The sequence below is a fragment of the Sorghum bicolor genome, chromosome 10, assembly GCF_000003195.3.
Source record: "Sorghum bicolor cultivar BTx623 chromosome 10, Sorghum_bicolor_NCBIv3, whole genome shotgun sequence".
Lineage (NCBI taxonomy): Eukaryota > Viridiplantae > Streptophyta > Magnoliopsida > Poales > Poaceae > Sorghum > Sorghum bicolor.
The window spans coordinates 59,162,496-59,184,759 of record NC_012879.2 but is presented as its reverse complement, the minus strand read 5'-3'; the positions used below and the strand labels follow the sequence as shown (position 1 = coordinate 59,184,759).

General features: G+C 42.9%; 3 protein-coding genes and 1 pseudogene across 7 annotated transcripts; 1 reads left to right on the top strand and 3 right to left on the bottom strand.

Moving 5' to 3' along the window:
* On the top strand, positions 1-1,603 carry LOC110430851. Of its 3 annotated transcripts, none has more exons than XM_021448954.1 (2): positions 1-193; positions 399-1,603. In XM_021448954.1, exon 2 carries the CDS (start codon positions 422-424, stop codon positions 1,499-1,501), a length of 1,080 nt encoding a protein of 359 aa, XP_021304629.1. In that variant the 5' UTR covers positions 1-193; positions 399-421; the 3' UTR covers positions 1,502-1,603. The 3 variants fall into 3 exon arrangements, with proteins under 3 accessions (XP_021304629.1, XP_021304631.1, XP_021304630.1); XM_021448956.1 differs by having other exon boundaries at positions 4-280; XM_021448955.1 differs by having other exon boundaries at positions 4-310.
* LOC8063836 (methyl-CpG-binding domain-containing protein 2) lies at positions 2,320-6,622 on the bottom strand. Of its 2 annotated transcripts, none has more exons than XM_021448853.1 (5): positions 6,454-6,622; positions 4,672-5,252; positions 4,161-4,214; positions 3,750-3,901; positions 2,320-2,911 (listed from the first exon to the last, which is right to left on the bottom strand). In XM_021448853.1, exons 2-5 carry the CDS (start codon positions 5,232-5,234, stop codon positions 2,634-2,636), a joined length of 1,047 nt encoding a protein of 348 aa, XP_021304528.1. In that variant the 5' UTR covers positions 5,235-5,252; positions 6,454-6,622; the 3' UTR covers positions 2,320-2,633. The 2 variants fall into 2 exon arrangements, with proteins under 2 accessions (XP_021304528.1, XP_021304527.1); XM_021448852.1 differs by having other exon boundaries at positions 6,457-6,622.
* LOC8063835 lies at positions 8,565-9,389 on the bottom strand (annotated as a pseudogene).
* On the bottom strand, positions 11,974-18,823 carry LOC8065577 (anaphase-promoting complex subunit 2). Of its 2 annotated transcripts, XM_002437495.2 has the most exons (16): positions 18,466-18,821; positions 17,935-18,024; positions 17,413-17,644; positions 16,461-16,729; positions 16,308-16,379; positions 15,965-16,206; positions 14,984-15,400; positions 14,681-14,882; positions 14,457-14,571; positions 14,292-14,374; positions 13,546-13,665; positions 13,362-13,450; positions 13,211-13,292; positions 12,669-12,860; positions 12,507-12,575; positions 11,974-12,384 (listed from the first exon to the last, which is right to left on the bottom strand). In XM_002437495.2, exons 1-16 carry the CDS (start codon positions 18,646-18,648, stop codon positions 12,262-12,264), a joined length of 2,580 nt encoding a protein of 859 aa, XP_002437540.2. In that variant the 5' UTR covers positions 18,649-18,821; the 3' UTR covers positions 11,974-12,261. The 2 variants fall into 2 exon arrangements, with proteins under 2 accessions (XP_002437540.2, XP_021304382.1); XM_021448707.1 differs by lacking the exons at positions 11,974-12,384; positions 12,507-12,575 and having other exon boundaries at positions 12,669-12,751; positions 18,466-18,823.

The following is a 22,264-nucleotide window of genomic DNA, read 5'->3' as shown; positions in this document are numbered from 1 at the left end:
CGCAGATCTTCTGGCCACTCGCGCTCAGGCTCGGTCCCAAGGATCCGATCTTCCGCGCGTCGGCGGCTCCCCCTCGGCGGCGTCCAGCGACGGAGGGGCAGTCCCAGGCTCAGCGGCGGCGTCGGCGGCTCCCCCCACCTTCTGTCGCCAGTCGCCTCGCGCCCTCGCCTGCGTCCTCCGCGCACGACCCTGCGTACGCACCTCCCTCTCCCCTCCCGCCTCTGCTGTTCCCGTGGGAGCCCGGCCAGCTGCCCAGGGTGGCCGGGTCTTGGCTCCGCCGGTGCGTGATGATGAGTCTCCAAAGCCATAGGTGTTTTGTGTATGGAATGGAGTCACCAATTTATATTCTAGTAGAAATTATTTGCTGGTTGCTAATGACCTCTCTTTGCTTCTGCTAGATATCTGCGAGTCAGGTTTAGCCATGGAGGCGTATGCTGGGAACAAGAGCGATTGCTCTGAAGGGATGAAGCTTCCCTTGGCCATGTTTGCTGTGGAACGCAACAGCAAGAAGCGGCTGCTGTTCGATGTTTCAAGTAGAAAGATCCGAGGAGTAAGCAGCTACGTATTTCCAGATGCTACTTGTGCATTTGAGAATCGCGGGTGGCTTCTCATGATCAGACACAAACCATGCCACTTCCAAGAGCAGAGTGCGTTCCTTGTTCACCCAAGCTCTGGCAAACAGCTTAACCTGCCAGTATTCCCCTGTCGCGAACAAGGGTACCAAGGGTTCTTTGTTTTCTATGTTGGTTCTCACGGAATACCTCTAGTCGTTGCACGTTTCGAGATCTGGAGCATTGTTCCGACTGTGCACACTGCCTGCCCTGGAGACACGTACTGGAGTGCCTACAAGCATGGTGTTGAACCTCCCATGTCAAGAAGAATGCGCAGACTACTTGAACGCAATTGGATCGCCGATTTAGCTTTGCTCGGGGCACAGGTCATCTGTGTGGACATCAGTGGGCAGATCCTCATCTTCAACATCACTGAAATGACCTGGGGGAGAATGGCGCCTTGTCCGAAATGGAGCCAAGAGGATCACCATTTCCTTGTCGCGTCCCATGGGGAAGTTGTGCTCGTATCACGCCCTGGAACAATGGAGAATGCTTTCGAATTCTTTAGGCTGGATATCGAAGCGATGGAGTGGTCGCAGCTGGATGACCGAGAATTGGATGACACCAGCTGGTTTCTTTGCAAGGGCCAATCCTTCCGTGTGAAGGATGCAGGCAGGAGGAGAGTCTATACCTTTAGTGGTCCAAAACAGTGGAGTGTGAGTGTCCCGATGGATTCCTGCGAACAGACCACAGGTGATGGAGTGGCGATGGGCAGCACCGCCTGCTTCACTGGTACATCTGGGCATGATGATGTGGGGTTGAAGTCTATTACAAATGTGTATGCTTATGACTTAGATGATGGGACCGTCGAGATGGTCATCCCAGCATCACTCGTTACAGAAGTGTGCCACTGGGTGCAGCCAAGTGTGTTTGCAACCACATCCAAATAATCCCATATGTTACGTATCAAGCAGGCACTTGAAATCTAAGCACACAAATGTTTCCCACACTATTTCATGCTAGTTGATAAAGAAAAAAAACAAATTATTGTATGGAACATGTGACTTACATGTAATCGCCAATTTATATGAAAATTATTGTATTGCAAATGTGAAAATTATTGTATTGCAAATGTGAAAATTATATGAATATAAATCATTAATAACTTTTAATTATTAACTTTTTATTTATTTTCTCGAATCTTTCGAGGTATGTAGTTGTAAATTGCGAGACGAATCTTTTAAGTCTAATTAAACCATGATTAACCATAATTATTATAGTAACCAACATGTGCTAATGACGATAAATTTATCTCGCAGCAGTTTTTAGACGAGCTATGTAATTTATTTTTTTATTAGTCTACATATATGATGTGTGAAAGTGGGAGTATCGAGGTTAGCAACACACCCTTTTTTTGCAAGAGGGCAACACAACTATAGTTTTTTTTTTCTTTTGAACGCAATGTTGCATCCAGGTTCCAGGAAAGACATCTTACCAACAGAAATCAAAACATCCAGAAGCTTAGGGAGATAAGGTCACAGTCTGCTCCAGCAATCCAGGTTCCAGTAGCACCAACATCTCTCGTACCAGTAGCATACTATGGTGGACACTGGACAGTACGGCCTATATCTATATGCCATGGCCTTCATACACCTACCTTACAGTAATTCAATGCCTAGCGCTAGCGCATCAACCGCATCCTAGACTTTGATCGTCAAGTTAATGCCCCATAAGCACACAAGTCAGTAAAATGAGACCAAGCCAAAAGTAGACCCACAACACACACGGCTAAGTTACTGTACTTAGTAGTATCAGTAGCACTAGTGCACTGCATGATCGGTTTTGCATGGGAATACATACACCAAACATTCTCCAACGTCTCTAATGCCAGCTGCCTATTTGGTGGACCAATTTGGAATATGTCATGGCCCTAACATATCTACATTACAAAATCGATGCTTAGCGCATCTGATCACCCAAATCCTGGAGTCCTTTGGTTAATGCCCCCTTTCGGAACAGATGCAGGAAAATGATACTGAAACAAGAGCAGAACTACACTAAGGAGGCTACTGTGTCTGGAGTTCACAGCTGCACATGCTCGATGTCGTTCGTGTGGCCACCAGATTGTTCTTCGAATGGATACCTCGCTGCTGGAGGAGTCCTTCGACACTTCCTCGATGATACTTGCTTCACAGTTCTCTTGCAGTGCTGAGCTGGTGGTTCAGACACCTTGAGCTGGTGAAGACTGACACTATCTGACATCTCGGGCTGGTCAGTGTCAACACGACCCAAAGCTGAAATGCCAAGTTCACCGAGCAGTTCTCTGCGAGAAGGAGGTCCTGCCCAACACAGAGGATCGACTGCACAAGTAACAGCAGTACATACACAGTCATATCATATCAGCAAAATTCACACAGATACCCCAAGAACAGCTAGGTTTGACAGGAAATAGCAAAGTTATTAACTAGTAAACGAAAAGATATACATCAAATAAACAATATTAAATGAAACATTAGATGTTAGGAAGAGCAAATAGGAAATGGAAACCACAATACATATCATAATTCAAATAGTGTCATGACTTTTGACCACTTATTTGACTGCACTCCACGATGATGCTTATAATCCATTAAACAAGGTACTACTAAGGTCAGCTGTCCTCAACAAAACTGTAATGTGAACTTATCAAGATATCATTGGGAGCTATTGCCAGGTTTAATTGCAAAGGGCTCCTCCTAATATGCAGAGATTTTACAATGAAGGGTATACCTCTAGGAATGTTGCCAGTGCTGAATTCAGCATTTATGTAAATGAACTATAGCACTTAACAATCGAGGCCCAGTGCCAATAGAGATTCGGGCCTCAGCCTAGACTCAAAAGACAATTAATGTCCTACTGAGAAAACACAATTGAAGAGATTGAGAGATCCAGCCTGGGGCATGGCTGAGTTCTGGCTCCCCCCAGTGGCATTGAATTACCAATGTCTTACATGAATTACCTATGAAATACTACAGTTTTTGCTTGCCAGAGTTTTAGGGAACACTATGGGCTTTGTGGCAATTGCAGTTTTTGGTCAATTATAAAAAAAGTATTTGATCATTTAGAACTCCTACCATTATATCCTGATTTGTGGCATGCTCTATATCAAACGAATGTAGGGAACTATAGAAAAGGAAATCTTGGGCCAAATTAACGCACCTTGAGATATCTCATGAAGCCCTAGTAACTCATGACCATCTCCAAATGTATGCTTCTGAACATAGTCTTCTTGCAGAGGTTTGGGAGTGGCAAATGAAAACTGGGATAAGTTAACCCCTTCTCTGATGTAGTGTGGGTTCTGTTCCAAGTACCTGGATATATCAAGATAATGATGCATTACATCATGGGGAAATTTCAGAACATGTCGTTGTTCTGCTTTGTTGTACTATACCAGCACGTGAACCCACCTATATAAGCTTAATTTTGTTGGTTATCGTGAGCAACCCACAAAATTAAGCCTATAGTATGCGGGTTTGCTGGGTAGTCCGTTTGCATCCCTAATACCAACTAGGTGAGTCGATGACATAAGTAATCTACTAGTTAGAAGAAAGTATCAATGGATGAACACACCTCCCAATTTCAACCAATGACCTCAACTTTTTCCCAGATGGAGAAGTGTAATACCTGAAGATAATCATAATACATGTTATATATGTTAAAATCAAGTATCTTGCATGTGATATGTTCGAAAAGGTGTCCTGCACGTCCTACAAGCATGTATTAGTTACTAATTGATAAATACTAGATGTCAATGAACATCTCTGCCAACTGAATAACTGATAATATTATAATGCCTTTTTTTTGTTTTTTTTTGTGTTCACTCGTACATATTATAAGAGGCTAACATTCCTTAGGCTTAAGTGTTAAGTAGAAACTATTAAAAAGTTTCATAGGTGTACCATATAGGACAAGTTTTGCTAAGCCAAGCAGGTGATCAAGATACAGGTACAAAGTTTAAAATACGGTTCCATGATTTTTACTTAATACATAGTGAAAGGAAAACATGGAAAACAGTTTGATGATGGCAAACCACAAGTGTTACTTCCATTCAAGCTAAATAAAGTAGAGAAGTGTGACATACACATCTGCAAACTTGGTGGAAGCTCCCCTGAGTCTGACCTCCCTGTCCCAGCCAGGAGGGGGTTGGACAATGTTTGGCCTATCAATCGCCCACATCCTACTTCCATCTTGTGAAATATCTTCTAGTTCAACACATGATAATTCGCGGTTCCACTCACGAGCCCTTGCGCATACAAAAAGCTCCTGAGAAATACTCCCTCGTAGCTCTTGATATTTTTCTTTGGTTGGAACGATCCTCCATTTGTAGCATTTGGCACACTGTACAGTATAAGTACCAATAGAAGGTAAAACTGTGCCATATCCACGTCTTGGCTTCTTAGAACTCTGGTGCGGTGAAGCATAGTGATCCATGTCAGTTTGCTTGTCATGTGTGATATCAGGATTGTAAATGGCAAGCTGCTTTGATGCATCTTCCACTGAGTAATCCTTGCTGCTGTCATTACTGTCATCATCAATTATATGCACTTCAACAGAGTCAGGCAGCTCACAAAACTTCTTTTTTGAAGTCCAAGGCTTGGAAGTATTTACTCTCCTATCCTCAGGGTTTTGTTGAAAAGTCCTCATGGCACACTAGTATTGTATCTGCATCATAAATAAACAACACAAGATTCAGCAAACACTAGCATGATTCAACAAGGTTCTGCCCCATTATTACCCATAAGATTTTTTTTAAAAACGCAAATTCCCCATAAGAAATTACACAGCATGATACACTTTGTGACTGAATGTTAAAATTTACAATTACTGACACTGCAAAAGTACACAAACACACAATACATGACACATCTACCAATCAACATATCTAAAACACATAAGTTGTGTACTGCACACAATACCAAAAGGTTGTGTACAGAATCAATGGAACTCCCAAAGCAGGGAGTTCTGTAGCAATAACTGCATAAAAGTAAACATTATGTCTTAACTAAAGGCCAGCACCGATTTTAAGATCAGGGAGTGGCAGTTCGCATCAAATCCCCTAATGTGTACAAATGGCCAAAAATTAAGCGTCAGATTTGGACCAATTGGGTACCCTAATCCAGAAACAGCCAACAAATTATTGTATTACCAGTTAGCCCCACATGTAACCCGCGAGACAAGACAAGGTTGTTCCCCACATAAGGAACGCAGAGTCCCAGGTAGCCAGACCCACCCATGAATCCATGATGGTCCTCATTGCGGCTTACACACACTAGGATCAGATTATAGCTGAGCCAGAATAAACACAAGAGCACAGGGATCCAAGCTTCTCCTGCTCCACCTACGGCTGTGCCATGCTTAAAAAAAAAAAGCAGCCGTAACTGGGACCAGGCTGCCGGAACGGAGGATGCGTGGTGGGACAATCACGGCCAAAGTGCACTACACACCTGAAAAATCGATCTAGCCGCAAAAGGAGGAGCAACGTCTCCCACAAAACCCACACTGCGGAACCACCCCCCACCCCCCCACCCCCCCCCCCACCCCCCCCCACACACACACACACACTTCGCAAACCGCAACACAAAAAGGAGACGAACTAACGAAGCAGTTCCGAAAACAGCAAACGGCCAAGCGAATCTACTATCTACAGGAGCAACAAGCAGCGCGGACCCGCAACAGAATGCGGGGGGGGGGGGGGGGGGGGTCGATTGAGCTCGAGCGCCGCTGCGCCGGGAGGGGTGTTGGGATCGCCCGCAACCGCAGGCCGCAGTAGCGCGCGATCGTGGACGAAGGAGACGAAACTAGTAAAGCAAAACACGGAGGATTAGTTGGAGCAGAGGAGGAGGGCGGGATGGAGATGCCGAACGACGTGATCGTGTTGCGGCCGAGGATGCGCGGCCGAGTCTGGAGACTCCGGCGACGAGGTGGAGGCAGGGCGGCGCCGGTGAAGCGGGTGAGCGGCCTGCTGTCTGCCTGCCTGTCTCTGCGCTTTGCAGTGTGCTCTGTTGGTGTGCATAATGGGCGTCAACTTTTCTTTTCACACTGCCCCGCCTCACGTTTTCTTTTCACACCACTCCGTCCGTCTGCCCTCTCGTGTCAGGCCTGGTTTAGTTCACCCAACAACTAAAACCTTTTCAAGATTCTTCATCACATCGAATCTTACAGTGTATGCATAAAGCATTAAATATAGATAAAAATAAAAATTAATTGTACAGTTTGCCTATAAATCGCGAAATGAATCTTTTAAGCCTAGTTACTTCATAATTGGATAATATTTGTCAAATAAAATCAAAAGTTTACAATATCAAAATTAAAAAAACGCATCTAAACGAGACCTCACCTATCAAGAAATCAAACTCTTTTAATGTTAGGCCGGTCTTAATACATAGTTTCATGACACAGTTATTAAGACTATAAACTAGGTAACCGAGCCAGAGGAGTTTCATGGGGATGAAACTCCTCTCTCATCTAATGAAACTTCTTTATTTAATGACCCTGCCAAGTCAGTAATTTTGTTTATGTGGTACCCTATTTAATGTGTATGACACTCTCATGAAACATGTATTGCGACTGGCCTTAGGCCTGGTTCTTAACAATTTTTTTTAGTTTTCGATACTTTAGTATTTTCGTTTATATTTCATAAATATTATTTAATAATAAATTAAAGTTTAAAAGATTTCTTTCGTAAATTATAAATAATTTTTATTTTTATCTATATTTAGTGTTTCATTCATGCGTCATAAGATTTAATGTGATGAAGAATTTTTTAAAAAATTAAATACTTTTTAGACTAAACAAAGCCTTAATCAAAATATCCGATACACTAAAGTTTAAGGCCTACACGACAAAGATGCAAATAGTGTTTTGCAGGTCGGAAGGGTTAAATCTGATTTGACCACTCTGGCTTGCCTTGTTTTTTCTAGCATTTTTTTAAATTTTTCGTCAGAATCTTTATACGTGTAAATAAAAAATTAAATATATATTAAAAATAAGTATGACTTATAAGACAACCGAACAAAGCCTAAATGTTCCTTCAAAAATATTGTGGCATTTTGATGGTTATGTCATGGGTTGCTAATGGATTTTGAGTGAATTTTGAAAACCTAGTAATTGTGTGAAATAAAATAATAAAGTTGCATTTCATTTCTGGGCCAACATAATCTAGCAAGCCAATGCCAACGAGGTATATGTATCGTAGATAAATTTCAAGAAGATCAAATAATTAAAGTCCACATTGGACGATAGACGCCGAAGCATTCACATCCTAAAGTGCTCTTGTCATCGATATATCGAGTTTTCGAATTGCATCGCATGAGTATGATCGACACCAGCTAGCTAGGTCCAATTATCTTGGGCCTTGTTTAGTTGGGTGGCTGAATTTTATAGTTTTATGTTGCAAGATTTATATTTTTACCCAAATCTTGTTTTTAAAGGTTTATATTGTAAGATTCGATATGACAGAAAATATTAATTTTTTTTAAGTTTTTGAGAAAAAACAAGACCTGACTACCTCAATAGCAACAAATGACAATAGGATGAACCTACGGAATACAAAAGATTGAGAACATTCGACAATGAGAAATTTGAAAACATGTGCAGAGTTATGGAAAATGCACACACGGTGCCAAATAATGTAAATAATTTATATATGGTCAAAAGTGTTGTATTTTTCTTTTAGGCCTTGTCTAGTTTCTAAAAAAATTCTTTTAGTTTCATCACATCAAATCTTTAGACACATATATAGAATATTAAATAAAGATAAAAATAACTAATTACATAATTTATATGTAATTTACTAAATAATTTTTTATCAAATAAAATGAAAATGCTATAGCTAAATTTAAAAATTTACGTGAACTAAGCAAGACAGGTGTGGTATAAAGTTTACAAAATGATCCAAAAGTACTTTTTTTTACAATGCATCCAAAAGTACATTATTTAATTAGCACGATCGCGCAGTGATGTGGACTGTGGAGGTGCAGCTGCCTAGTGCACCGCTGCGTCGACCATGGACCTGTACCTCTCCTTGTTGGCGGCGAAGAAGGCGACGAGCTGGTCCCTGTCCGGCAGGGACCGCCTGACGACCTCGTGGGAGGTGTACTCGTCGGCCCACCGCCGCAGAGACGGGTACTCTCCCTCCGCCACGAGGCGCACCCCGGCCACCTCCTCCAGCACGCCGAGCCAGTGCGCCAGCGTGCAGGCGGCGAGGTCGACGAAGCCGAGGTCGTCGCCGCCGAAGAACCTCGTCCCGCGGCCGCGGAGCTCCGCGTCCAGCACCGCCAGGCTCGCCTTCGTCTCCGCGGCGAACCTCGCCCGCGCCTCGCCGTCGGCCGTCCACATCGACAGCCACAGCGGCTTCAGGCACTTGGTGGCGACGAAGTCGGCCCAGAAGCGGGCGGTGGCGCGGGCGTAGGGGTCGGCGGGCAGGATCCTGACGACGTCGCCGTGGGAGGCGGAGGCGGGGAAGGCCTCGTCGACGTACTCGACGATGAGGAGGGACTCGCAGACGGCGCGGCCGGCGTGGAGGAGCACCGGGACGGAGCGGTGGATGGGGTTGTGCGTCAGCAGGAGGTCGCTCTTGGCGGACAGGTCCTCCACCAGCAGCTCGTACGGCACCCCCTTGAGCGCCAGCGCCACCTCCACGCGGTGCGCGAACGGGCTGCCGAACGCCGTGATCAGCTTCACCGGCTCCGGCGGCTGCGACATCTCCTGATGGATGAACCGATGGACTGCTACTGCTAGCGGCTGAATTCGCTGCCGTCTTGATCGATCGCCGTCGCGCGGTAGCCAGCCCGTAGTTGATTGGCGCGACACTCCTTGCTGTGAGTGATGATCGAGCTGCCTCCGTCCCTGAATGAATCAATTTTCTAGACTTGTTCTAAGTCAAACTTTTTAAACTTTGACCAAATTTCTAGAAAAAAATACTAAGATTTATAATATCAAATTAGTATTATTAGATTCATCATAAAATATATTTTCATATAATGTGTATTTTATATTATAGATGTTGTTACTCTTTTTTATAAAGTTAGTCAAACTTTAACTGGCACGGATCCTAGGAATTTGATTCTTTCGGGGACGGAGGAGGGAGTATTTATAGGGACGGCGTCGGCGTGTGCGTGCGCGTGGCCTCTGGCTTGCAGGTTGCAAAGCGCTGGTTGTGTTGTGCAGGGTGGTCAGAGATGGCAAGGACGATGATATATATGTCCATCGGTACGGTATCGTTTGATTTCACACCGGCCGTTCACCTCATTGCCATTGGTCTGGCTCTGCTAACAGTGCAAGCGTACGGCATAGTTGCAGCAAACAAGTTCGATCGGAGTACTATACATTAATTAATTGGATGGATTAGATAAGCAGAAGGTAATAACCGCCGAGACAGAGACTTGCTCCACGTGATTAATCTAGCTAGCTAGCTAGGGTCACGTATAGTATGAAGTTGATGAATGCATATACACCTGGCATAAGCAATGACCTCACAGCATACATATATAGGATCGATCAGGAGGCATTTTCAATTTGCTGGATAACAAACCAACACTTGCCGACCAAGTTTGTTGATTGGGTAGCTCCTGCCTTACGTTTGGAACAAATATGAAGTGATCCATGACTTGGGGCCACACTGACAGACGTGGGCTCAAGGTGCACCGGTCCACATGCCAGTAACCAACCCGAACCGATTCCGTCGCCAGTCGGAAAATTCTTGTCTGCTCCCCAAGTATAGCTTCAGTGTTTTTCTATCCAATTATTATTCACGCGAATGCTTATTAAAAGCAAGGTTGGCAATTTAACAGGGCATACATACAAAATTGTAGCCTTGCAAAAGAACAAGCTAGAAATACTTTGAACAAGAATTTGCACGACCAACTGCACGAAGACTCTTGAAAGGAAAGGAATCAAACCTTGCAATTACGGTGTGTTTCGTTATTATTAGCTTAAGATAAATTAGACGATGATGCATTAATATATTTCATTCCATAAATCAAATAAAAAAATTCTTTTCGAGGAATCAAACTATTTACTATAAATTTAATACATTAATCACACTTAAGCTAGTTTAACTTGTACAAATCTTTAACCTAGCTAGGCTAAGCTCGCTGGATGACGAGCAAGTTGATATATATTTTGTCCACGAAAGAATTAATTTATGGATCCATATCAATCATGTTTTTTAAAATTTGACTAAAAAAATTTGTCTTGCAATTTACAACTAAACTGTATAATTAGTTTTTTTTAACTATATTTAATACTCTATACATACGTCGAAAGATTCGCTATGTTTATCAGTATATGTGATGTGTTATGTTAATTGGCTATCAGTATGAGATGGCATTTATGTGATAATGTTGGCTATCGGAATGAGATGATGTTTATGTGGTGATGTTGGCTATCAGTATGAGATGATGTTTATGTGATAGATGTTGGCTATATCAGTATGAGATGCTGTTCTTTGAAAGAAAAAAAAAGCAATGTTTTATGCACTAGGAGTACTACTAGCAAGCAAAAGCAATGATAGAGAACAGAGTAATAATAATGACCCAATTATTCGCTTGACTACTTCCAAGCAAGGTTGGCAATCTGACAGGATAAGGGGCATAAAGGAGTTTGTAGCCCAGGTGCTAGTAAAAGAATGAAGCTAGAAATACTTAAACCATGATATAGTTGAAAGGATTAAGTAGACTTTTTCCAATTTAAATTGGTGCCTCCGTGGGTGCTTTTTTTTTACAACTAAGGGGCTTATTCTTTGTACTTCGGAAAAAAAAAGAGACCATCTGAGTTTATGAATGGTGGTCATTTTGCACCACTGTTCAGAAAGAGATGGTTAGGGAACCGTGTCAATGGATATCCATTTGTTCAAATTACGCCAATCTTGATTGTTTCATAACAGACAATGACAGAAGCTATTGAGTTACACCTCTGATAAGGAAATTTTGGTTTACCTTTGTTTTTTGACGGCAAAAACTTTGCGTTTGTGTGTGTGTGTGGGGGGGGGGGGGGGGGGGGCAGAGAGAGAGAGAGAGAGAGAGAGAGAGAGAGAGAGAGAGAGGAGTTTACCGCCAATGCTTGGCCTGTCTGCCTGCTCGGAGTTTTACACCAATATTTGAGTATCTTGACCTGTTCCATAGGCGTTTTCAGGGCCGAACCAAGCAATGGCAATCTGACTCAAGAGCTTTAGATGAGATCATGACTCATGAGGCTGCTGACGTCTCTAGAGGGAGGACGGAGGATGAACGGCGTGAGATCAGAAGCAAGAAGGAAGAAGAATCCGGTGGCTAAGGTTATATGATGACGTGGAACATGAGATCAACCGAACCTTTCCGTCCAGAATTCCATCTTTATATACAGGAGATTTTTTTTTTTTACAACACAGGAGAGATACAGTTGCTTCCACTGATTCTCAACAAGCTTTGGAAAATCTCAGAATATCGAAGGTGTTCAGAGAGTGAAATACACAACAGTGGGGCATCAAGGACGCTGACACTTACTCGACTTCTTCAGTTCCTAGGATATATACTGCAAGACACCAAGACATTTCGAGGAACACGATAACACAGCGTTGATAATGAACTAGTATGTTGTGTCTGATTACCCGACATCTCTAGTCTAAACAACTCATTAGCAAGTAGTACAACCCTAGTCTAACAACTCACTATCCTAGTATATAGAATGACTGCTACCTCTTTAGCAAGTACAGCCCATCCCTCGTTTCTAGCTTTTCATCCGCTACTAGACCAGAAAGAAAACTTTGCAGCTGCTGCAGTGACTTGTCATATGATGGCTCGGCAATACAGAACATCTGAAAATTGAGAAAAATTAAAAAGAGATCAGAATGTGAAGTAGATGAGAAAAAAAAAAAGGGGGGGGGGGGGGGGGCAATATATCAAATAAAGGCACTGTTGGCCATGTTTTTGGTCTTACCTTTAAAGTGTTATGTATCCTGTCCAGCGACATACTCCCAAAATTGGTTAGCATTCCGACGATGAATTTCTGCAGAGCGTACGGGATCCCAATGGTTCAAAAGTGAGCACAAACAAAACGTAAATATATACTTATTCAGTATTTCTTCCTTTTGAGCCATACCTCGTAAACTGTCATTTCTTTCTTAAGTTGTTCCTCCACTGAAGCCACAGAGCTTTCACCTTCCTCCTCGGTCATCTGGTACTCTGTCAAGCGTTCATTCACAATACTGTTTTTGTTGACATCAGACATGCTATCAACAACAGTAAAGGTGCGATCATCGGCATATGGTCCTGCTGATTCAGTCAGGACCCCCTATATCATATTACAAAAATTGTTAAATCTGCTTCTTAAACAGACCACAGTTAAGAATTAAGCAAGTAAAAATGTTTGTCCAGACATCATGCAGCCTAGGCCATGTATAAGATTGAGAATATCTTGTATTTTCCACAGATAACAAAATGCAACCCATATAGCACGTGCAAAACTCTAGATCAGTGTGTTATCAACTATCTAGTTCATCAAATTTTTGTCCAAATAGATAATATACAATAATATTGATTACACTCCAGTTTTGATGGTGATGTTACCATGATCTGCACAATGACAAGCATATTCATATAAAATTAAAGTATCAATTATTCACTGATGTGTGTGTGCCAGACCTTGCTTGTCCAGAAGCTTATTCTTCTGTTAAGAGAATCCACAGGTATGCCAATTTCTGTAGCAAGTGTCTTTGAAGTCCAACTGGAAAGTTTGATAGATTTAGTCAAAAGAGTACGAATGATACATACAATAATACAGTTCTTTAAATACCTAGATTTCTCTTGAAATCGCATTATGATTGCAGCATGCACAGGAGCTACAGTAAACTGCATGCTTCTTCCCTCAAATTGCAGTTCTAGCTGCAAAACCAAAAAGAGTGTTATAGCTTATATCCACTTCTCATACCAAGATATGTTTTCAAGGTACCCATTAATTAAATCTGTTTTTTTCCAACCTTGACTGTTCCAAGATTTTTCTTCCATAATAGCTTTCGTGGAGTTTTTATCTGGTGAAATCGTTTTGCGTAATCAGATAGCAACTGATCAACTGAAGCAGGAACAACAAGGTCTTCTGTCTGCATTCATACCGGATACAAGAGGCTGGTGAATAAAAAGAACATACTACAAGAGATAGAAAATACTGACTGTTCAAACTATCTCCTAAGATTTGATGTTCCGTCATGAAAATACTAGTGTTAAATAAACTAAGATATAAACAACAAATGTTGGTCTAGAATTTTTTGACAGTCAATTATCCAAACAACATTGAAATACTTTACTTATTTAAAAGTTATGATGACATATATTCAGTGATTAATGAAGTATATGTCTCTTGATTCGACAGGACAGCATGCTAATTGATGCAGAACTGATCTTGCCAATTCAGAGTTTAGCATTTGATAGACTAATGAGTCAGAACATATAATTTTACAACTGTCAATAGGTTCTGACTCATTAGTCAATCACTATCCCCGTATCATAATTAGTATAGCTTCAAGATGCTGAGACTTTTCTTCTTGGGTGTACAGACTTTCTATATACCACCATAGTGGTTCCTGCTACTGTTTTCCCTCCAAAAAAGTTGACAGGCCCTGACTCACTAGTCATCTCAGTCTAAGCATAGATAAAGGGTGAAATAGGTAACATGCCACTGTTTTAGCTCCAGAACTACCACCATGTTTAAAATATCCTTAGGGCATACCTGAATAGGTGGCCAAAAGTTAGACGATATTATAGTGGCATCCAGAACATCATGAGACACTTCTGCCTCCTCTTGCCCAGGAACTGCCAACAAAAGAGAAGTGTACAGATGTTATTGCAGTATATTAAACTTTATTTTGTAAGAGACATGATATTTGAGCAGTACCAGTTTGGGATGTCTTCAGCAAAGATGTTTTAATGTTCGAGTTGGTTCTCTTCGAGTCAATCAAGTCATTAAGCATAATCTCACACTTCTGCATGCTGCTCTCACCAAAATGAATCTGCCAAAATAACAATATCACTGCTATAGTGTAGGAATGATGTGTCATGTGGCAAAGCCAAATATCTTGGAAACACAAGATAGGTCTATCATAAAATTAACAGTCTAACCTTCAGGAGTTCCAGCGTGCGAATGTCTGAATCAATTTCAAAGTCAGATTTGTTGAGCAGCTTTTCTGCCAGCATTACACGGTATTCGTTGACTAGTTGGTCCTTTGAGCCAATTATACTAACCATTAGTCCAAGTATATCGACTTTCCTTCTGTTCCTGCTGCCTTTCAATGGGTCAGCTTCTACAGGATCAGGTTCCCAGCTGTAAACAAATCACAGTAACGTACCACATTTAGAGGAGCGACTTTTCTTAGAACTCACAGAATAAGTGATGTTATGATCACTAGAATGAAGAAGATATACCTTTCAGAATTTAGCCATGCTTGTTTCTCATCAATGTTTGCATGATCGTCATAATCAGCATTTTCCTGGTTTTCAGCATCTCTGTTCAACTCTTCCAGAAGATTGTCACCTGCATTTCCTGTTCCACTTGCACTTCCTCCAGACCCATCAGTTAGCATTGTCACTATGCATTTGATAGTGTCTTTTCTACCTCTCAGATAATCCCTAATTGGTTCACCAACAGCCTCCAAGAACACCCCAGTGGGGTCAATTGTCCGCAACGCCTTGATAGTGGACACATATTGGTGCAATATATCATTTGTTGATGCACCAGCAGTAAGTAGACGATATTTAAGCGACGAGATAAATGAGTCAACAAGCTTAGAGTGTTGGCCCGTGTACTCTAAACACAGCTTTAGGTCTTCAATAGCAGGAGAGCTACATAAAAAAAATGCCCAAAAAAATGTATATGGATTCGGCATCAGTTAAGTACATAAGATAGTAACAATAAAATGAAACCAAAGTAGCATTCATATGGTAGGTCAGAAGTTTCAGATAGATGTATTAACAAACTTGATCAAAGTCAAAGCCTAAAGATCAAATGATAAGAGTATTAAAAGTATATGATGCACAGTATGATAGATGAAATGAAATAGCATGTTTGTTCTAAGGAATCAAGGAGGAGCAAAGAACAAAACTCAGTAGCTATACCGATAAAAAACAACAGAAATGATGAGATGCCTATACGAGCCACAATATCATATTAAACAATTCCTCTTGTTAGATGAGGATAGCATGCGAGAACATAAATGTTGTCCAGATGGACACCATTAGAATACACGCTGCAAAAGTTATCTCATGAATCAAGTTGCCAAAGTCTATGTATGCTATTCTTCACATATTTGCATTGTCAAAGTCAAGAAAATATTCAAGCATATATAATATTTGGATTGTCAAAGCCCCTATTGAATCTCACAGCACCATACAGGGGAAATGACTGACCTCTCAGGGTAATCTACAATTATTTCAAAAAGTTTGCCAATTCGTAGGTCCTGCAAGGTTTCATAAGCAAAATATTCAAGGCGCATGTGCCATCTCACAAGGGCTTCAGAAGGAACACCAATCCCTGGGAAGGAAGAAGGACGTGAAGCTAATGGTGATTTGAGACTAGAAGATCCACTGTCATAGTCCACAGAGTCACCGAGATATGTTAAAAGAGCATGCAGAAACTGAAGAGGAACAGCCTGACAAGATCCGAATTTTATGTCAGAGAATATGGGTGGAGAAAATCTGCAATCGGAGGCCCAAATTTTGTACTTTGCAAAATGGTGAGATGAGATGGTACCTGAATCCACTTCTTCACACACCCAAGGACAGGAACTCTATAATCATCACCAGCTAGTTCATAAACCTTAGACTGCAGAGTGAGAATGATAGATAATACAAGGTCAGTTAAAAGAAATTCAATAGTATCTATGCCAAAATAATTGATGCAGACCTTTAAAAGCCAAATTATTGCAGAGGAATAAGCATCTTCAGTCATTGATGTAAAACCAATACATCTAAGATCACGGACAACTTTTCCAATGTTCTTTACCAAGGAGCTACTTTCAGAAACTTCTGAACCATCAATGTCCATTCCAGAATGCCAATCAGAAGTATTACTTTGAAAAGGTTCAATATCCACAAGTTGATCACTTTCATAAGATCCAGCCATAATAGTATTAAGTTCTTCCAGCTTCTTCTTGAAATAGATATTCAATACGTCTGAAAAGTGACAGAGAAGAATGAACACTATTTCATTTTACAAAGTGCAACATTTTAATGTGGTAGCAGAACATCGTTTGAATATACTAATTCTGACTTGTAATTTAGAATTAACTATAACAATGAAGAATGCATCTGGTAAAATATAGTTGAAATCAGTTTGTCAGTGATTATGTCTTGCAAGGATATCAATATGCACAAGCATGTACTCACTAAAGTACTGCAGTACAGTATAGTTTCTAGTGAAGGAGGTGACAAATGCTATAAAATCTCTATATCAACCCAAGGAATTATGTGAGCTAACCTAAGCATAGGCGAATGGGGAAGGTCCAATTTATTACACATATCAGTGAACCTAATTTGCACTAGTCAGCAGCTTAGTGACAGACCAGGTGTTGCCATCACAGGACCAAACCATGGTCCATGGGAACAACTGGTACCTGGACAACAAAGAGGAAAAAGGGTGCTGTTTGTGCTCAGCTGTGTATCATTTTCCATGTGTGAAGAGTATTATTCAAAGAAACAGTGAACAACATGTGTGTATCAATTTTTTCTTGTGTGTAGAGTATCATTCAAAGGAACAGTAAACTGCATGGTCACTATAAGCTGGTGGAAACAACTGTGACCAATACAGCATTAAGAAAAGGCCTTCTCTACCACAAAACCGAAGAAATGATACTAACCAGGAAAGCTCAAGGGCAGTGTTGTCAGAAGTACTGATGATACCATTAACTGATACCTAGCCATTAAGCTGGAAATACAGTCCACTGCTTTGAATTTTTTTTGCGGCGCCCTATCCTCATATGATTGAAAAGCTTGGACAAGAACAAGAACACATTTTTCCTGGTAACCCTTTTCCAAGCATATGTCCTCCAGTGCTTTACTTAAGATTTCCTCAGGCCAATTTTCCTTAACCTAATGCATGAATTGAGAGGTTTTGTTAATTTTTTTAAAAAAAAACAAAGAGAGAATAACCAGGTAAAAACGAGCATTAAGAGTCCACGCCGTCAAACTATAATCAAATGAAAAACAGGTCATTTTATTTGTTTATGATATATGTAGGGTACCACATACTTGTAGGGGAAAAGATAATTTAAATAGGAAACAGGTAAGACACTTTTTCTTTATAAAATTGAAATTTCCATTCTAAACATTCCAAAATAAAGGTATGATCAGACACGGAAATTAGGTTTTCCATAACTTACACAGAACTTAATTCTGTCTACGGCCGAGGCACTGCAATAAGGATGAAAGTGCTGCCAGAACTTCTTGACTGCGTTGTTTCGAAATGTTTCCTGCACCAACAAGGAAAGGTTGACAACAGAAATTGAATAAAACAGAGCTTCTGAAAACACGAGGAACATTTTAGCATTGAAAGTTAAGAACTTGAAAAGAAAGTGAGCACAGCATTTGTAAATCCTACACTCCAGCACTGAGAATTCACTTGGGCATCATTTCCATAAACACCCGAGCTCAAGACAGGATTCCGATTCCATCCTCGCATATGGCCCCCAGACATTTGGTGCAGGCATTCTCACAAACACCTAGCATGCAGCAGGCGCAAACCTTCACACCCTGCAGCTATCACGACCCAAACCTCCACCGGAATACGGTAATAGCAACCCAGCCCATCAGCAGTTACGCGTGCGCGCTCACGATTTGAGAGGAAGAAAAGTCGCAAAAAAAAAAGATTTGAGAGGAAGAAGGGATCGAGGAGGAGAGGCTACGGTGTGGACCTCGAGGGAGTAGAGGAAGTAGTCACGGACGAGCGTGGCGAGGCCGCGTGTGCAGAGGTCGGCAACGACGGGAGCTAGGCGTGGGCCGACGGTGAGATCACCGTCGCCGGCGAGAAGCTCGTTGGAGAGAGAGCAGAATTGGGCCCACGAATCGAGAGCGCCGTCGGCGTCCTCCCGTTCCATGGCCTGACGGGCACCGCTAAGCGAGCGGGAAATGCACCCAGAGGCGGACCGACCAATAGGACGAGGTAGGCCGCCCTACCTCCCCTCCGTTGGTACTACCAACTACCCCGGCCCCGAAAGTGCGAGTGTCGCTGCCGCCGCCTGACTGAGGTTGAAGACGAAGCGGAGAGGCGGGAGCAGTAGCATTTTAGGCTTCGGGGGTTCTTGGGCTGGGCGAACTGGTCCATCTCCACATCCGCATGGGCCATCGTCTGCCCATCAGCCCATCACGCGGCCTTACTGGGGGACGTCGTGCTCTCGACGATCGGCGCGGCGGCGGCGGCACACGGTTTGGGCCCTGCTACGTAATATTTATTTATGCCTTATTTAGTTTGCAAAAAAAAATTAAATAGGATCCTGTTGGCACACATTTAAAGTACTAAACATAGACTAATAATAAAAAAATAGCTCGCCTGAAAATAGCGAGACAAATTTATTAAGCCTAATTAATCTGCTATTAGCACATATTGGTTATTATAGCAATTATAGCTAATCATGGACTAATTAGGCTTAAAAGATTCATCTCGTGATTTACAACCAAATTGTGCAATTAGTTTTTTCTTTACATTTAAAGCTCTATGTATGTGTCGAAAGATTTGATGAGATGGGTAAAAAGTTTTTTAAGTGAGGAACTAAACAAGACCTTATAGGATGATTGAGACCGAATATTATCCCCCGTGCGTCAAGCATGTAGAATACATCACTCGGCGTTTGGATACATGGATATAGGGAGTTAGACAGAAAAAATGAATGGACGAACGGCCAGGATTAAATGACTAGGAACAATGTTACCTTTCGGATGGTGGGATAGCGATATCCCTATCTCTATCCCTATAATCTCCATCCAAACGCCACCTCAAAGAAGCATAAAGGGCTCCATGATTTCCGAATAGTTTAATTTTACAACAAATGGAACAGAGGACTGTTGCCGATGAAAAACATTTAGCCTTGCGCGTGTCGGTCTTACCGCCTCTGGGCTCGGGCCTAGCTCTTACCCCCTCGACATGCTAGCCTTGTCCTCGTCAGGCGTCGTGCCATCTTAAACTCCAACGACCCCATCTCCCGCCCCGCGATGGTAAGTTTGGTTCTGTCCCAAAGTTGTGTGCGGCCAAGGAGGCCTAGAGAAGAGCACCCTCCACACGCGCTCTTGCTCTTGCGGGTGGCGTGGTGGTAACCCCGTCCTCCATCGACGACTTTGGCCCAATATGAGCAGGGTGCCATCGGCGGCGACTACCACCTCTGTGCTCTGCACCGGTGGGAGAAAAAATAGTTATTGTGGGGGCTTATGTTATTGGGAAAGATTGAACTCCCTCTTTATTTGAGAGAAAAAAAAGAGTTTACTGATGACAATAAAGAAGGGGTACATTGGGGGTCTGGAGTAACAAAACAACCCCATCTTCCAATATATATAACAGTTTTTATTGGAACTGCTAGAGCATAATCCACGGAGCAGAATATCGCTACTTAGCATGATTTTCTTTATTTTGCTACTCTCGTAGTAGATTTAAATATTTAATCAAACATTTGAAAAGAAATTCTTCCCCCGCTGAAAGTGGAAGTGTTCCTACCTTTTTGTTCATTTTGATCTTATGATTATCGTTGGAATTGAGGGAATGACTATTATAGGACTCCAATTGTTGTGGCTTCTCTCAAATAGGACTCCAAACATTTATTTCTCTCAAATAGGACTTCAAACATTATTAGTAAACTCTAATGGTATTTTAATACAATTAACTATGTTTTAAATCCTTAAATACATGTATTTAGCCATAGCATAACTCCTTTGCCCCTAAGCTGCCGCTCCCTGGCCGTGGCCGTGGAAGAAAATTAGATGGTCCCGGGGTCTAAACCCCCTTGCGTGCGCCCATAGCTTGGATGAACGACGCGTGTTGCCGGAGAAAATCAGACGTCTGAGGAGAGACGGCTTCTCCACACTACTGCCTCGCGCATGGATGGCTCTCTCGCTTGCGGCTCCTAGCCTGAATCGGCTCGGTCTCTTTCTTCTCCTCGAAGTGGCTCCTACGCAAATCGGCCAGTCGCGGTGGATGGCATGGGCGCCCAAGCAGAGGCTCAGGTGACGGCACCGGCGACGGCTTAGGCCAACAAATCGGCGCAAATAGAAGAGGGTCCCAGGGAAGAAGCTCTGGAGTCTGGAGACGATGGAATGCCACCATAGGCTGCGCCATGCGTAGGTAGAGGCGGATGGAGAGGACGCTCTTCCCCAGACACGGTGGGTACTGGCGGCGCAGACCTCGGATACAGGCGATGGCGACATCTGAGAAGCGTCGCAATGGGAACTTGGCAGGGCTTGGCCGAGCCGATTTGGAGCTCCTGAGCGTCTACCGATTTGGCTTCAGTCGAGATGTTGTGTACAGCTGCCGTCCGATGGAGTTCCCATCCACGCGGCATCGATCGGCGAGGGGGTCGCATGCACGGCGCGATGGACCCATCGCCCACGCAAATTTTTTGCGTGGCCGTGGCCTGGTATCGGACTGGCTGTCGGCTCCCTGGCTGTGTTCGTGGCCTGGGCTGGCTGCCGCTCCCTGACCTGGTCTCGGTCTGGCTGCCGGCTCCCTGGCCGCTCCCTGGGCGTGTCTGTGGCCTGGTCTCGGTCTAGCTACCGGCTCCCTGGTTGTGGCCATGGCCTGGGCTAGCTAGTCTAGCTACCGCTCCCTGGCCGTGGTTGTGGCCTGGGCTGGCTGGCCACCGTCTGGCCATGGAACCACGCCATGTACAGTTTCTCAAAAAAAACTCCAACATGTACAATATGCTACGTCCATTGCCGAGGGGAGGAAGGGTGGAGAATTGCCGTCCATCGAGGGGAGGAATCAGTTAGGCCTTGTTTAGTTCACCCTGAAAACCAAAAAGTTTTCAAGATTCCCCGTCACATCGAATCTTGTGGCACATGCATGAAACATTAAATATAAACGAAAATAAAAACTAATTATACAGTTTAGCTGTAAATCACGAGACGAATCTTTTGATCCTAGTTAATCTATGATTGGATAATATTTGTCACAAACAAACGAAAGTGCTACAGTACCGAAAAGTTTTCACTTTTCGGAACTAAACAAGGCCTTACATCCAAATTCTGTTGTCTAATCCACACAACAACCAACAATGCATGCAATGCAGAACGAGCTGCTATGGGCGGCGGCGTGGCTGCACATGGTGACGGCGGCGGTGGCACTGACAGAGAACTCTCGGACGTGTACCTATCGTACATCTACTCCAACAGGCACAACCTAGCCGCAGAGCGGGACGACTTCACCTTCAGCTGGGACGACAAGTGTGTGGGCACCAAGATCCTACTCTCCAAGGCCTTCCTACAGGGCAAGGGCAACGCGGACGTGCTGCGGCTCTACAAGGCACACGCCGACAACTACGTGTGCTCGCTCCTGCCGGCGGCGTGAGTATGGTCGCGGTCCGGCGGCGACGCGAGTATACAAGGAGACTTTACGTACGAGACAGATAAATTGTTGCTCGTACAGTCACGCATACAAGGGTAATAAAGTCATATACAAAAATACATGTATTTGGGAGATGAGAAAAAATAGTTACTTGTATTAAAATATCA

What these genes read in the sequence shown, in the direction of transcription:
- LOC110430851 (XM_021448954.1), top strand. Translation starts at nt 422, where the DNA reads ATGGAGGCGTATGCTGGGAACAAGAGCGATTGCTCTGAAGGGATGAAG.
- LOC8063836 (XM_021448853.1), bottom strand. Translation starts at nt 5,234, where the DNA reads ATGAGGACTTTTCAACAAAACCCTGAGGATAGGAGAGTAAATACTTCC. An exon ending in TCATTGGTTGAAATTGGGAG is followed by an intron (nt 3,902 to 4,160) that starts GTGTGTTCATCC and finishes TGATATATCCAG; the next exon opens with GTACTTGGAACAGAACCCAC. An exon ending in GCTTCATGAGATATCTCAAG is followed by an intron (nt 2,912 to 3,749) that starts GTGCGTTAATTT and finishes TTACTTGTGCAG; the next exon opens with TCGATCCTCTGTGTTGGGCA.
- LOC8065577 (XM_002437495.2), bottom strand. Translation starts at nt 18,648, where the DNA reads ATGGAACGGGAGGACGCCGACGGCGCTCTCGATTCGTGGGCCCAATTC. An exon ending in CAATAATTTGGCTTTTAAAG is followed by an intron (nt 16,380 to 16,460) that starts GTCTGCATCAAT and finishes CTCACTCTGCAG; the next exon opens with TCTAAGGTTTATGAACTAGC. An exon ending in CGATTTCAAGAGAAATCTAG is followed by an intron (nt 13,293 to 13,361) that starts GTATTTAAAGAA and finishes CAAACTTTCCAG; the next exon opens with TTGGACTTCAAAGACACTTG.